The sequence below is a fragment of the Gekko japonicus genome, unplaced genomic scaffold, assembly GCF_001447785.1.
Source record: "Gekko japonicus isolate JY-2015 unplaced genomic scaffold, Gekko_japonicus_V1.1 scaffold299, whole genome shotgun sequence".
Taxonomy (NCBI): domain Eukaryota; kingdom Metazoa; phylum Chordata; class Lepidosauria; order Squamata; family Gekkonidae; genus Gekko; species Gekko japonicus.
Window position 1 is genome coordinate 1,319,816 of NW_015170896.1, and position 14,556 is coordinate 1,334,371.

Consider the following 14,556-nt stretch of genomic DNA (forward strand, 5'->3'; position numbering starts at 1 on the left):
AAAGCACGGCCAAAGCGCGGCTTTTCTGAGCCGCAGCAAAATAGATGCACGGTGGCGGGATCAGCTGCCTCGAGCCGCCGTGCAGTTGCTCCCCGGCATGATCAGACCCTGGGGGGGGGGAGCCACAGGATGGAGGCAGCTGGCTGCACATGTGTGTGCATGCGCAGTTTGACCGGGAGCCTCGATCCCACAGCCGCCCTTGCTGCGGAGCTTCAAGTAGGTAGTACTCTTTTCTAGGGGTTTTTTTGATGCACAGGTTTGCCCGGAAAGGACGGATTGGGGACGGGCGCACTCCGCATCCCAGATGTTGCGGTGTGATCACGCCCGTTTGATGTGCCCCCGATCCGTCCCTCTTGCGGGGCAAAACCTTCCGCATGACCGGGGCCTAAGCGCTCTTTTCTTATTTTGTAAGTTTACTTCATTTATACCCCACTTTCCCCTCCCAAGTGTGACCCAAAGTGGCTTTCAAGATTCTCCCCTTCTCCATTTTACCTTCACAACGACGACCGTGTGAGGCAGGCTAGCCTGAGAGTGTATGACTGGCCCCAAGACCACCCTTGCCCTCCAGCCACTGCTGATGCATTATGGCCCATGAGGTAGGGTGGCCACCCCCCAAGTCCCAGCGGCGGTTCCCCCACTTTTGGGGGCTGCGTTCCACCACCAGCCAGCTGGCCGGCAAGGGATACCCCACCCCCAAATAGGGATGTCATCGGGCGATGTCCTCGACGCAATGATGTCACCAGGAAGTGACATCGTGTCTGCGATATTGAGCACGACATTCTGGGTTTTGGGCAAACTATGGTTTTGGAGCAAAAAATCATAATCATAAAGTTTTTGCCCAAAAACCAGAGCGTTACGTGCAATGGCACCAACACGATGATGTCACTTCCGGGTGATGTCATCACATCGAGACATAGCCCGACGATTTCCCGGCCACCCTGGAACGCCCCCCCCCCCAATCCCCCCACTGCGACACCAAGGGGACCTGGCAACCCTACTGTGAGCACTGACAGAAGATATTGTCCCTCGTGCATGGGTTCTTTTTTTGGGGGGGGGGGTCATCAGAGTGAGGTAAGGGAGAGTCAGTTTTCTCTACCTAGGGTAGAAGTACTACCTGGGAATGGTGGTGTTGGAGAGAATTTCCATTGAATACAAAAGGCCATTTTAAAAAGAGCACTCGGTGTGCACACAGTCTTAAGAAAAACAAAATTCAGCAGCAAGAAAACTTGTTTACTTGCACATAGTAACAAATTAAGGCCATTTGCACTGATGATTCTGCATGTTGGTTTTAATTTCCCCATAATGAAGTTCCCTTTGTACTCCCAATGCTTTCTGATAAATGCAGGGGAGGGGTGACTTCAAGGTAGAGCTCCAGCGTCTGTTTCTTTTCTCCGGGCTTAGCCCTGGAGGAAGTCGCTGGTCTGCATTATTGAAAGAAGTCAGCTGATATGGAATCTGAACGCAGCACATGCACAAGAAATAGGGGTTTGGGAAGCAAGGTCTGAGCCCAGTAGCACCTAAAAGACCCACAAGATTTCCAGGGTCGAAGCTTTCAAGGTTCACATATTTGACAAAGGGAGCTTTGACTCTCGAACCCTTAAAATGTTGTGGCTCATACCTGGCTCTTCTTTTGCAGACCAACACAGCTACCAACTTGAAAGGATCTTCATAGAGGACTTGCTGGGAGGGGGGCGGGTGGAATTCCTGCTTTCATCATCACAGTCTGATTGTTCTGGGCAAGAAGATCTGCCTGCAGAAGGCTGCCCCTCCTGAGACTGAAAATAATTGGGCTTCCCCCCCCCCCCCCACCAGGCTTTGGGGGGTTTTTGTGTTTGTGGGTTGTTTCTGGAAGGGCTGGAGTCCCAAATGGGGGGAAAGGCAGGAAGTGGGCCTTTTAAACCAATCAATAAACCTTGTGATGTCCATCTCTGGGTATGCCGATTCTGACATTTGCCTTGTGCTCTTTTCTCTGCTTGCTCTCCAGTTCGCCAGGGAGCCAAAGTGGTCTTCTGTTCAAAAGCACCTGAAGGTGAGTCTAGGGCACTTAGTCTTGTCAGGTCTGAGTTGGAAAATACCTGGAGACTTTGGGGGTGGAGCTAGGAGAGGGCGGGGTTTGGGGAGGGAAGGGGCCTCAGTGTGGTACAATCCCATGGAGTCCACCCTCCAAAGCAGCCATTTTCTCCAGGGCCGCCCTGAGCCTGCCCTGTGGGGAGGGCGGGGTACAAATCTGACAATAAATAAATAAATCTCTGCCAGCTGGAGATCAGTTGTAAAAGCAGGAGATCTCCAACCCCCACCTGGAGGCTGGTAGCCCTAAGAGCCCTTTTCTTTGCCCCACCATGACTGGGTCCCCGTGTTCGTTTAAAAAACTTATATAACACCTCCAGAGAACCATCTTGTGGCAGCTTATGAAGTTCAGCTTCATAAGATTGTTTTGTTGTTGTTCAGTCGCACAGTCGAGTCCCCATGGACCAGCTCCCGCCAGGCCCTCCTGTCTTCCGCCGTCCTCTGAAGTTGGCTCAACTTCATGTTCGTTGCATCTATGACACTGTCTAACCATCTCATCCTTTGCCGTCCCCGTCTTCTTTGACCTTCAATCTTTCCCAGCATCAGGGTCTTCTCCAGTGAGTGCTCCCTTCTCATTGGGTGGCCAAAGTATTTGAGCATCAGTTTCATTATCTGGCCTTCCAGGGAACAATCAGGGTTGATTTCTTTTAGGATTGACTGATTTGATCTTCTTGCAGTCCAAGGGACTCTCAAGAGTCTTCTCCAGCACCATAGTTCAAAAGAATCTATTATTCGGTGCTCGGCCTTCCTTATAGTCCAACTCTCGCAGCCATACATGACTTCTGGGAATACCATTGCTTTGACCATGCAGACTTTTGTTGGCAGGGTGATGACTCTACTTTTTATCATGCTGTTTAGGTTCGCCATCGCTTTCCTCCCAAGGAGCAGGCGTCTTTTAATTTCATGGCTACTGTCACAGTCTGTGGTGATCTGGGATCCCAGGAACGTGAAGTCTGTCATAAGATTGTAGCACAGGATAAAAGCTGTGAATTTTAAAAGCCCAGCCGTTAAAAAGCTCAGCCAGAGGATTACAAAAACAAACATTTAGCAGCCTAAAATGACTTTCCTAAAACAGGCCTCATACTAGAACAGCTGCTTAATTAAAAGCTGAGCTAAATATAATTTTTTTTTGCCTGGGTGAGGCCCACAGGGGGTGATAAAGCCTTCCAAAGCTCACGTCCCACCTCAAACCCCCTTTCTCTGATCGCCACCCACATCACCTCTACCAGCACAGAGAGCAGGGCTTCCGAAGCAGATCTTCTTAACTGGAGGAATGGGCAGTGTGGGAGGAGGCGGACCTTTGGTGACCATGGCTCCAGACCACTGACAGTCTCCCTTGAAGGGAAGAACCAGAACTCTGCACAGATTGTGTCGCCAGCAACAGAGGGGTGACCAGTGCAGAATTCCTGGTGATACGATCCCAATATCCAGAAAGATAAAGACAATATGAGGTCAAAGGTTAGCACTGGCAGGGCTCTTTTTGTAGAAAAAGCCCAGCAGGAACTCATTAGCATAATAGGCCACACCCAACAGCAGGAACTCATTAGAACATTGGGCCACACCCCTGACAGCACAGCTCATTAGCACATTAGGCCACACCCCCATGTTACCAGAAGTGTGGTTATCCAGCCACACCCACCTTTTGCTTGTTATTCTGTTTACCTTGTTTGTTGTCAAAACCCAGGGCTTTTTTTGGTAGCAGGAACTCCTTTGCATGTTAGGCCACACACCCCTAATGTAGCCAATTATAATGAGTTTCTGCTGTTGGGTGTGGCCTGTTATGCTAATCAGTTCCTGCTGGGCGTGGCCAACTTGGGAGCCAGCCGGAACTCCGTTCCTGTGCGTTCCTGCCCAAAAATAGCCCTGGTTAGCAGCATTCGAGATGAAAGGAAATGGGAATGAGAAGACTGTGGTCAAAGTGGCATTTCTCATCTTCTGCTCTGCGCTTTCAAGAGGGAGAAGACAGTTAAGTTATGTTCATCCTTGAGAAGAACCTTGGCAAAAAACTCCAGAGAAGGAGGCTTTTGATGGAAAGTAGGATCCTCAGCCCTTCTTTTTGCTGCACTTGATCTGTCTACTCATCAGTCATCATGTTCTTCTCTTCCCCTGTTCCAGTAGGCAACACTAGATAGGACCCCCTTCCCATTTAAAACAGAACATATTTATTTTGCAGCCTTTTTGCCTGCTTTTCTCTAAATGTATAAGATGGCCAAGAGGGAGGAGCAACAGTCTTCAATGCATTTAGCAAACGTTCTTGCACGTATTTAGAGCTTGGGCAAAGGAAGATGGAGGAATAAGGCAGAGAGGGTTAGAAGGTTTCTCCTGCTGGCAACTGTTCTGTTCTCCCCCCTTGCAGCGGAAAAGGGGCGAGCAATTCAGAGGGACCTGCAGGCTCCTGGGTGCCCCGGGGATGCTTACTTCCAGGTCTGTGATGTCCGCAGTGAGTCAGACATCAAGGTAAGCTAAAACTGGGTGAAGAAGACAGTGGTGCTTCTTTCGGGGTTCTTCTTCAACATCCTCACAAAATGTTCTTTCATCTCTGTACAGTGGTGTACCAAGACTATTTGGTGCCCAGGGCGGATAATTTTTAACACCCCCTCGTTCTTTTGTTGACATCAAGTCATGGCTGACCTATGGCGGCCCCATGGGATTTTCAAGGCAATGACTGTAGCAGCTATCAGGGTGCTGGCTCAGATCTGTTAAGCAACTTTGTTTCAGTCTTGGAGAAAAGGAAGTGCAGCTGATGCTAGAGTACTTTTTGCTATGCTCGGACTTCCCTGCATCCCTAGTAGCTACAGCCAGAACTGCATTTTAGGAAAGGAGAGACGTTTGGCTGGATGCAGCATGAGGCTGGCTTCAGGGGCTCAACGACCTTCCTCAAGCTGCACCCAGAGCAGAGCGCACCTTGCGTTCCAACCTTGGTATGCCACTGTCTCTGTACCCAATGGCTAAAACCATTCTCCGTATTCTAATTCTCAGGTGTCTAAATGCTCATGACAGTATTCTAATTCTGGGCCTCTCCTCTTGAATAATGCCCCTTTTTCATAAACTCAGAACGTGCTTGTCATCTGTGAAGGCACATATCTCTCCGCTGCTTAAGCCTTTGCCTGGAATTCCACTTAATTTATCCAGCAACTTCAAGCTTCTAGTCCTCAATACCATAGCATGTCCTCCGCATGGCTGGTGCAAGCACTTTCTGGAGCCTGACAATGGGTAGGGCTCAGAAGCTGAGAGCAAACTTTGCCTCCTTCACTCTGGGGCTGGGCCCAGTCAGGTTGGAGATGCTATATCAGAGAGCCTATGCAGCAGTCACAACACTGGTCTGATTAAGACTAAAGAAAGCTTCATTAGTTCTAATGGTGGTCGCTTGCAGCTCTGGGACTGCAGGGCTCTCGATGCTGCTGTTATCCTTGCCTTGCCTTAGATCTCTCTTCATCCCTGTTCCTGCAGAGGTTGATTCAGGTCACTCTAGAACGTTATGGATGCCTGGACTGCCTGGTGAACAACGCTGGAACTAGTGAGTGACCTTCAAACTTTGGGGTCCTGGGAAGAATCTCTGGGAGGGATGTGTCTGGGTGTGAGGGCGTTTCTTGTTTATTCAAAAGCCAGAATGGATTTTGTCCAAATAAAGGGTTTGAGGAACTATAGCTTTGCGGGCAGCTGTCTACAAAGCAACTAAAGTAATTACAGTAGACTAATAAGGCTGCGGTGGCTCAAGTGGTTAAGACGCTGAACTGCAGGCTGTGGAAGGTCGGTAGTTCAGCAGTTCGAGACCCGGGTGCCACATGACGGAGTGAGCTCCCGTCTCTAGCTCCAGCTCCTGCCAACCTAGCAGTTCGAAAGCAAGAAATTGCAAGTAGATAAATAGGTACCACTTCAGTGGGAAGGTAGCAGCGTTCCGTGCGCCTTGGTGTTTAGTCATGCCGGCCACATGACCACGGAAACGTCTTCGGACAGCGCTGGCTCTTCGGCTTTGAAACGGAGATGAGCACCACAACCCTAGAATCGGATTCGACTGGCTTTCGAGCAAGGGAAACCTTTACCTTTAATAAGGCAGCCTATTTTACAATGTGGGGAGGGTGAGATATAAGTCTAATAAAATAAAATAATAAAATGAATGAATGAAGCTTAGGGCTGCCAGGTCCCCCAGGGGGGGGTGGGGGTTTGCCCACTCTAAGGTCCCCCAACCCGCCGCTGGGGGAACCCCACCCCCAAAGTGCCTGAATTGGGCCGATATGCCTGGTGTGATGATGTCACCTGGAGCATCCCTCGACAATGTGCCCGGTTTGATGACATCACTTTCGGGTGACGTCATCGATGCACGCATACTATGTGTGCACAACTCCCAAACACCCCCCCCCCCGCTGGATGCCAGGTAGGGACCAGGCTACCCTAATGAAGCTCTTCAGACTTGCTTCCTTGAGGCCTCCTGTCTCTCACACAAACTGCTTCTAAAGGAAGAAGAAGAGAAGAGATTGGATTTCTACCCCGCCCTTCACTACCCAAAGGAGTCTCAGAGCGGCTGACAAACTCCTTTTCCCTCCCCCTCCCCACAACAGACACCCGGTGAGGTAGGTGGGGCTGAGAGAGCTCTTCACAGAAGCTGCTCTTTTTTTTCAAGAACAGCTCTTATCAGAACTAGGGCTTGCCCAAGGTCATCCAGCCAGGAAGTGCTTCTTCATTTAAAGAGGAGTCAACTTTTGGAGTTTGCTGTTTGAGGATGCAATGATGGCCTCTACTTTAGTTGGAGGTTTACACAGATTCATGGAGGATGGGTCAGACCAGAACGAATGGGTGGAAATTAAATCAAAAGAGTTTTTGGCTAAGCATTAGGAAGAACTTCCTGACAGAGTGGTTCCTCAGTGGAACAGGCTTCCTCGGGAGGTGGTGGGCTCTCCTTCTTTGGAGGTTTTCAAACAGAGACTGTATGGCCATCTGACAGCAATGCTGATTCTGTGAACTTCAGCAGATGGTGAGAGGGAGGGCAGGAAGGGTCGCAACGGTGCTTAGTTCTCATGCCCCCTTTTTTTTTGCACACCCAGAGAGGCGCTGCTCGCCACTTTGGGGTTCAGAAGCAATTTTTCTCCAGGCCACTTCTGCCAGGGTTCCAGGAGGGTTGGTTTTTGCCATTGTTGTCGGAATGGTCCTACATGTGTACCTGCATGTGTGTGACCGACCCACCCTTGGTCCGTTTCACCTAGGTGATGCTCTGTACCAAAGGCAGAATGAATGAGTGAGACCTTTCAGGGCTAGTAAGAAAACCATTACAAGGTTGTTGTTGTTGTTTTAAATGAAACTTAACTTTATTAAACCTATCAAGTAGCAGCGCACTCCAGGCAAGACGCCAGCTAGGCACTTCACCAGAATTCTAAACAATACAAGTCTTATTTCTGAAAGGGATAATAAGCAAGCCAATAAACTAACAAAGATTTCTCCTACAAAGCATGCACACAGGAGCTCCTGGACTGACCAGTGTCTCACTGAATACCAAAAGCCAGTGCTTGAACTGCCCAAAAGGACTCAAATTTATACAGAATTGATCAAAGATTTTGCATGGGCTGTTACAAATGTTGATGACCAGGTGTTTTTGAAAATCGTGAGGCGGATTCACGCAGGAGATGTCCTCACATTCCAGGATTTATATTTTATTTTCAAAATAACGCAAGATAGCACTTCCGATTCTAAATGACAACCATGAAAATGTTCTTTTGTGCCTCCTGATGGCACCTGGTATTTTTGGCCACTGTGTGACAGAGTGTTGGACTGGATGGGCCTTTGGCCTGATCCAACATTGGCGTCTCTTATGTTCTTATGTTTGCAGTGTGAGATAAGAGACACGACACTGTCTGCTGAAGCCAAAGTGGGGGTGCGAAATTATTGTAGAGTTTTAAACTATGGGAAAAGAATGTGGGTTTGTGACAGAAAAAAGAAGAAGTGCCTTTTGAAACAAAGAGACAGGCATTGCATTTTGGGAGTCTTGACCTGTGTGCTGAAAGCTGCTTGCTAACTGAAAGGACAGAAACAGTTATAGGATTTCGGTATATAAAGGGTTCAGTTCTCTGATCCAAACCTTTTACTATTAAAATTCTCTTACAACAGCCATCTTCTGGGCATGGGGCAGGGGTCACTGGGTGTGTGTGTGGAGGAGGTATTTGTGAATTTCCTGCATTGTGTAGGGGGTTGGACTAGATGACACTGGAGGTCCCTTCCAACTCTATGATTCTGTGATTCTAAATGCCAATGAGCTACGATGGTAAATGAAACCTCCATATTCAGAGTCTGTAACTCTCTGAAGATCAGTGGCCAGAGGGCTCTGTTGGGTTGCCAACTGTGGACTCGGGAATTCCTGGATGTTTAGAGGCAGAGGTCATTTCGGGGGGGGATCGCGGGGGAACGCAGTTCCCCCGGGTGAGGTGCGGGGGGGGCGGGGCACACGATGAAGCCACACCCCCTGCTTCCGGCCGCCCTGCTTCCGGCCCTCATTCAGCCAGGAGGCAGGAGAAGAGGGAGGGTAAGTTGCTTCCTCCCCGCCTCTCCCCACCTCTGCCTGCCGGGGCCAGGGAGAGCCTTGGCGGGGCTTCCTCGCACTCCCGCCGGCCTTGCAGGTCCACCGCCGGGCCTTATGATGTCAGGGGGGTGGCATATGCTAATGAGTTATGCTAATGAGTTCCCCTAGCTCTTTTTCTACGAAATGTCCCCTGTTTAGAGGTGTAGCTGGGGGAGGGGGGCTTGGGGAAGGAGGGAGGTCACTGAGGTATAATGCCATGGAACCCAGTGGGTACATAGGTTAAGAGTGGTGGACTCTAATCTGGAGAGCGGGGTTTGATTCTCCCCCTCCTCCACATGAAGCCTGCTGGGGTGACCTTGGGCCAGTCACCGTAGTCTCAGCCCCACGTACCTCAAAGGGTGCCTGTTGTGGGGAGAAGAAGGGAAGATGATTGTAAGACTGAGACTTCTTAAGGTAGAGAAAAGTGGGGTAGCAAGCTCTCCTCCTACTGTTTTCTCCAGGGGACCTGATTTCTGTAGTCTGGTTGGCAACCCAAGCACAGAAGCAGGGAGAGGCTTTGGCCTTCTGGAGCCGGGGGTCCTCCACAGAGTTACAGGGTCTGCTGAACTACCAGTTGGATCCAGTAGGGCTATTCTTACATCGATAAGATCTGATTATTATGCTGTCATGCCGGCCACATGACCACGGAAACGTCTTCGGACAGCACTGGCTCTTTGGCTTTGAAACAGAGATGAGCACTACAACCTTAGAGTCGGGTTCGACTGGCTTTCGAGCAAGGGAACCATTACCTTTACCTATGGTTTTACTCAAATGAGTATTACTTTAAAGGGGGGGAGGGAAAGCAAAGATGAAATCCATCAGCACATTGCGGGGGTGGGCAGGCGTGGATCTGTTCTCTGTCTCTTCGTGGCTCTTTCCTCTGTGAAAACCCCCTTTCCCTTTTCTGTCCTCGTGCAAACAGTTTATTTAGAGTCGTCAGATGACGTGACTGCCCACGACTTTGAAAATCTCATGCAACTCAATGCTGTGAGCTGTTTGTTATTATCCAAGGTGAGTGTTTCTAAAGTATCAGCAGGTTCCCTGTTCCTGAGGGCAGCTGGCATCTTTCAGAGTGGAAAGTTAAGAAGGAAAAAAACCCTGGGATGGTATCCGATTTAGAGGTGCTGCAGGGCTTTCTCTGGGTCCTTCAGTCATCCGCTGCCCGAATGAACGTGATGAGGAAGGTCCCTGGCTCCACAGCAGAGGGCCTGCTCTGTCCACTAAGGATTCATCCCCGCCATCCCCAGTTGCTAGCCATACTGGGGAGGGTCTCAGCCAGTGGACAATTCCAAGCTACGTGGATCAATGTAAAGGTCTGTGGCTGCATAGGGCAGCTTTGGACTTTTTCTCTTTTGAGGTCAGGCACACCTTTTCTCCTTCTGTCTTGTGTACAGTATGCACTGCCCTACTTACGGCAAACGAAAGGAAACATCGTCAACGTGGGCAGCATCGAAGGTACTATTGGGATGAAATATGCTGTGTCAGCTGTTGCAAGCAAGGTAATCCTGACCCAATGACAGAATTGGTTGCCCCCCCCCAATGCTTCTGCTCTTGAGCTTCTTAGAGCAGCTTGGCTGGCAGATGAAGGTTTGCACAGCATGGGGATGGCCAGTGATAGTGTCTCCATTCTCTATGCTTTGAAAGACTCCACCTGTGGGCTCTTGTAAACCAAGGTGCTCCTAAAGGCACAGGAGGAGGCTGGCTTGATATTTTTCAGTTCAGATATCAATCCTCATAAATGAGCCTAACGCCAGTCCATAACCAGTAAAGGTTTCATGGGACGTCCGTTCGCTTTCTTTTCATTATCAGACTGGAAAAAGTTCACTTAGGCCTCAGCGCTGAAAACATCCTACATCTTTGACCCTTCCCTTTGAACCCCAAGTAGGGTTGCCGACTACCTAGAGTAGATGGAATGCCCTCCCCCTTGACTCGAGGCTTCATGGGAAGGTTATTTACAAGGTGATGCTATGAAAAGCTTGATGGTGACCGTAACTCCAAGGGACGAGATTTCTACCTCTCTGCTCTAACTCATTCATCTGCCAAAGGAGCTGCGGTGGCTCAAGTGGTTAAGACGCTGAACTGCAGGCTGTGGAAGGTCAGTAGTTCAGCAGTTCAAGACCGGGTGCCGCATGATGGAGTGAGCTCCCATCTCTAGTTCCAGCTCCTGCCAACCTAGCAGTTCGAAAGCAAGAAATTGCAAGTAGATAAATAGGTACCACTTCGGTAGGAAGGTAACAGCGTTCCGTGCGCCTCGGTGTTTAGTCATGCCGGCCACATGACCATGGAAACATCTTCGGACAGCGCTGGCTCTTTGGCTTTGAAACGGAGATGAGCACCGCAACCCTAGAGTCGGATTCGACTGGCTTTCGAGCAAGGGAACCTTTACCTTTACCTTCCTGGTCTAGGGGTCAGACTTGTATATCTAGGGACAAATTGCCCCCATGGTGCATTTCACCTGCCCCACCCCATTCTTTCCCCTATCCAGAAGGAACTGGTCTTTGTGGGGATGGGGATGACCAGTGTTCCCTCTAAGCTGAGTTAGTGTGAGCCAGCTCACAGTTTTTTAGCCTCCGGCTCACACATTTTTGTCTTAGCTCAGGAAGGATGGCTCCAGGGGAAACTAATTTATGCAGCAGCCAAATCGCTGACTCACAGCTTTAACGCCGGTAGCTCACAAAGTAGAATTTTTGCTCACAAGACTCTACAGCTTAGAGGGAGCATTGGTGATGACTCAGGTGATGAAAGTCAACGTTGAAGGATAAGGTTAGGCCCGGAGCCAGAATTTTTTTTAATCCAGAGGGGCCCGTAAATAAATTGGGGGGCACCTGCACAGACACCCCCCCCAAGGGAGCACCACAACTAAAATTAAAAAATGGAAGTCAGGGGGCCTGGGCTGGATGGAAGTCAGGGGGCTCTTGGCGGTAAGTTGGGGGGGCAGGCCCCGAGATGCCCCACTGCAGCTACAGGCCTGGATAAGGTCCAGCCCCCCAACCTCCACCCCGTCCTCACCAGGGTTGCCAACAGGACTTAAGAAAAATACCCCTCCCTTTAAGAGAAGCTTAGTAGCCACTTGGACTGTAGGCATTATTGAAGCCCATACCATAAAAAATCATTCTCTTTATTCACATCAGAGTGTAGTCAGAGGCATAGGAGGAGGCCAGGACATTTCTGGACAGTTGGCAACCCTGCTTGTTGTGTGTTCCCTTGCAGGGCGCTGTGATTGCAATGACCAAGGCCCTGGCCATCGACGAGAGCAAATACGGAGTACGGGTCAACAGGTAAAAACGATTATCATCATTACAGAGTCCTCGATGCACAGTGTCCCTTGCAGAACACTCTCAGGAAAGAAAGATAGGACCTCCGTAGCCTAACACCAGGAGTTAACAGGCTAAAGTTTTTTGCTAAAGCAAATAAAGAGATAATACAGGGGGAAAGATAAGGAATGATAACAGGTAATTGGAACTAAAAGAGTGTAACACTCAGACAAATGGGCTGGGGTAACTTTCCTGGAGAAGGTATAAGTGATACAAAGTCCACAAGTTTCTTTTCCTTTTCAAATATTGTTGCTTATGAGAAGAGAACCACAAGGAATAGATAAGGTACAAACCATGGTAACTTCTAATTAATCCCATTATTTTCAATTCCACTGGAATAATCTGCTTTGCCTTAAGGACGTACATAGGCAGTGTCTTTAAATAGAAAAATGTATATCAGTATATCTGAAACCACCAAAGTACCTAAACCACTGCACTTACAGATAGAGGAGACCGGGGGAGGGATGTCTACATACTAGTGGGTCTCCCCCAGGTGTGCAGAAAAGTACAGCTTTGTCAATTTACTAAAATAAGAACAAGACACCAAGGAAAAAACCCAGCTTCAGAACCGAATCTGCGCCAGGGAGCACGGAATGTGGAGAGCAGGTCACAGTGAGTTAAAGTAGAGAGAAAAAGGTGGGGCGGGGGAGAAATCGGCCTCCTTAAGTCCACCCCGAAGAGTTTACAGAATCCTGGAGTTTTTGCTCTTACTTTTTTTCTTGTGCCTTAAAGAATTCCCTGTGGACTGAGATTGCAGAGGCTGCATTCCACGCCATATTTTTCTAGGGTGTAGAAATGAATAATCAGGAGTCTGGGGTTAAATTGTAAGGTCATCGCAGAAGTTGCTGTCTTTCTAGGAATAATTAGAAAGGCGTGTCTTCAAAACTCATTCATTTGGGGATGTATTTCTTGATGCTTCATGATGCCCCTGATCTTTTTCTTAATTCTCAATCATTTTGAATTTTAGCATATCACCGAGCAACATCTGGACTCCTTTGTGGGAAAGTGAAGCAAATCGTTTTAAGAATCTCGAGGCCGTACTCCAGGAAGGCGAAAGTTATCAGGCAAGTGTGTTGTGGGGAAACAGGAATGGAGCTGGTGCAGATAAATGGTTTCTTCCAGGGGTTGCCATCCTCAAGGTGGGGCCTGAAGTTCTCCTAGAATGACAGCTGTTCTCCAGGCGACAGAGCTCAGTGCTCAGGAGGAAATGGCAGCTCTGCAGGGCAGGGGGAACAGAAGTCCTAGAGTGTCCCCAGATGGAGGGTGCTGGTGGTCTTCACTCCCCTTAGATCTCTCCCCTCCCCAGACTCTGCCCTCCCCAGGCATGGCCTTTAGATCTCCCAAGCCAGCATTGGCAGCCTTAGTTCTACCACATGTGAAGTGGTAATAATAAGTAGGGGAGTGTATACAATGGCAGAAATTCGAATTTCGCACCCAGGAAACCTGAATTCTACTGCTTATAAATCCTGCCCCACCCAGATTCAGCTTCTGAGACCTCACAATCTTATCTTATGTGAGCTGAGTTTAGAATTCTACATTTATCTCTCTTCTCTTGCACATTTATAGCTATTGGGACGCTTTGGGACCCCAGAAGAGGTGGCCTTGGGTATTCTGTTCCTTGCTGCTGATGGAACTTTCTGCACTGGCCTGGACCTTCTACTCACTGGTGGAGCTGAAGTTGGCTTTGGAAGAAAGAGCCCGATGGGTCCTGACTCTTTTGCAATTGATATCGGGAATCTGAAGGACTCCTCCAGCAACTAAGGGAACCAGAAAGAGGAGTGGGGATAAGAGCTCAGTGTACAACAGTCATTGATTCAAAGTCATTAATTCAGACTTCATTAAATGCTTCTTGTCTATGTTTTCTGATTGTTCCCCCTTGGCCAACAACTCTGCCTGTTCTTGTTCCAAACCCCATAATCCGAGAAAGAAATGGCTCAAAAGAAAGAGATGCCATAAAGGTGTTGTTGCTGTTTGGCTTTAATACATGAAAATGAGTTTGCATCAGTACCCACCCTACCTAGCTGAGCTGGGTTTGGTGCCCTCTCCCCGGCCTTACAGCCTCTTTTCCCTTCACCTCCAAGCTCTCGGCCTGGCATCATTTGCCTCTCCCCCTTTCAGATGTTCTTTGGGCAAACTGTGCTTGCTTGCTGGTGAAGGAAAAGCAAGTTTGTACATTCTCCAAAAGTAGGACTTCTAACCAGAGTGGCGGCAGATCTTCTTTTAATGATTTAGCAGAGGGATGGAGAAGACACCATAACAGTGAAGGTGTTCTATTGTTATCAATTGACTGAGGGCGAATCTGCATTTGCTTTTTAAAATCATTTTCGTACTGCTGTGACGCCGTCTTTCTCTATGCTTGTTTGAATGTTGTTTGGAGAAGATTCTTTTAAAGCAGTGCGGAGGTGCAATGACAGTGGAGCCGCCCCAAAAGGACGATAAACATATGTGGACGTGCGAAAGTATGCTAGCACTCCTGAGGTGTGAAAACGTCACCAAATGTAGACAGCTTTTTTGAAGACGGGGTCAAAAGGCTGGGACACCGGTTGGGAAAGACAAATGCAGATTCTGCCTGAGAAAATACATAATAACAAAACCCAGCCTTAGTATGCATATGGATTTGCGGAACCC

General features: G+C 48.9%; 1 protein-coding gene across 1 annotated transcript in view; it reads left to right on the plus strand.

Moving 5' to 3' along the window:
• Positions 1 to 14,279, plus strand: part of LOC107116590 — a 49,174-nt gene extending 34,895 nt beyond the window's left edge. Inside the window, exons 12-19 of the mRNA XM_015418528.1 lie at positions 1,985 to 2,029; positions 4,424 to 4,524; positions 5,518 to 5,584; positions 9,537 to 9,625; positions 10,009 to 10,113; positions 11,825 to 11,892; positions 12,896 to 12,992; positions 13,495 to 14,279. Coding sequence (XP_015274014.1) covers positions 1,985 to 2,029; positions 4,424 to 4,524; positions 5,518 to 5,584; positions 9,537 to 9,625; positions 10,009 to 10,113; positions 11,825 to 11,892; positions 12,896 to 12,992; positions 13,495 to 13,689 — 767 coding nt within the window. The 3' untranslated portion in view covers positions 13,690 to 14,279. The remainder of the gene's footprint in view (positions 1 to 1,984; positions 2,030 to 4,423; positions 4,525 to 5,517; positions 5,585 to 9,536; positions 9,626 to 10,008; positions 10,114 to 11,824; positions 11,893 to 12,895; positions 12,993 to 13,494) is intronic.
• Positions 14,280 to 14,556: the final 277 nt, after the last annotated feature.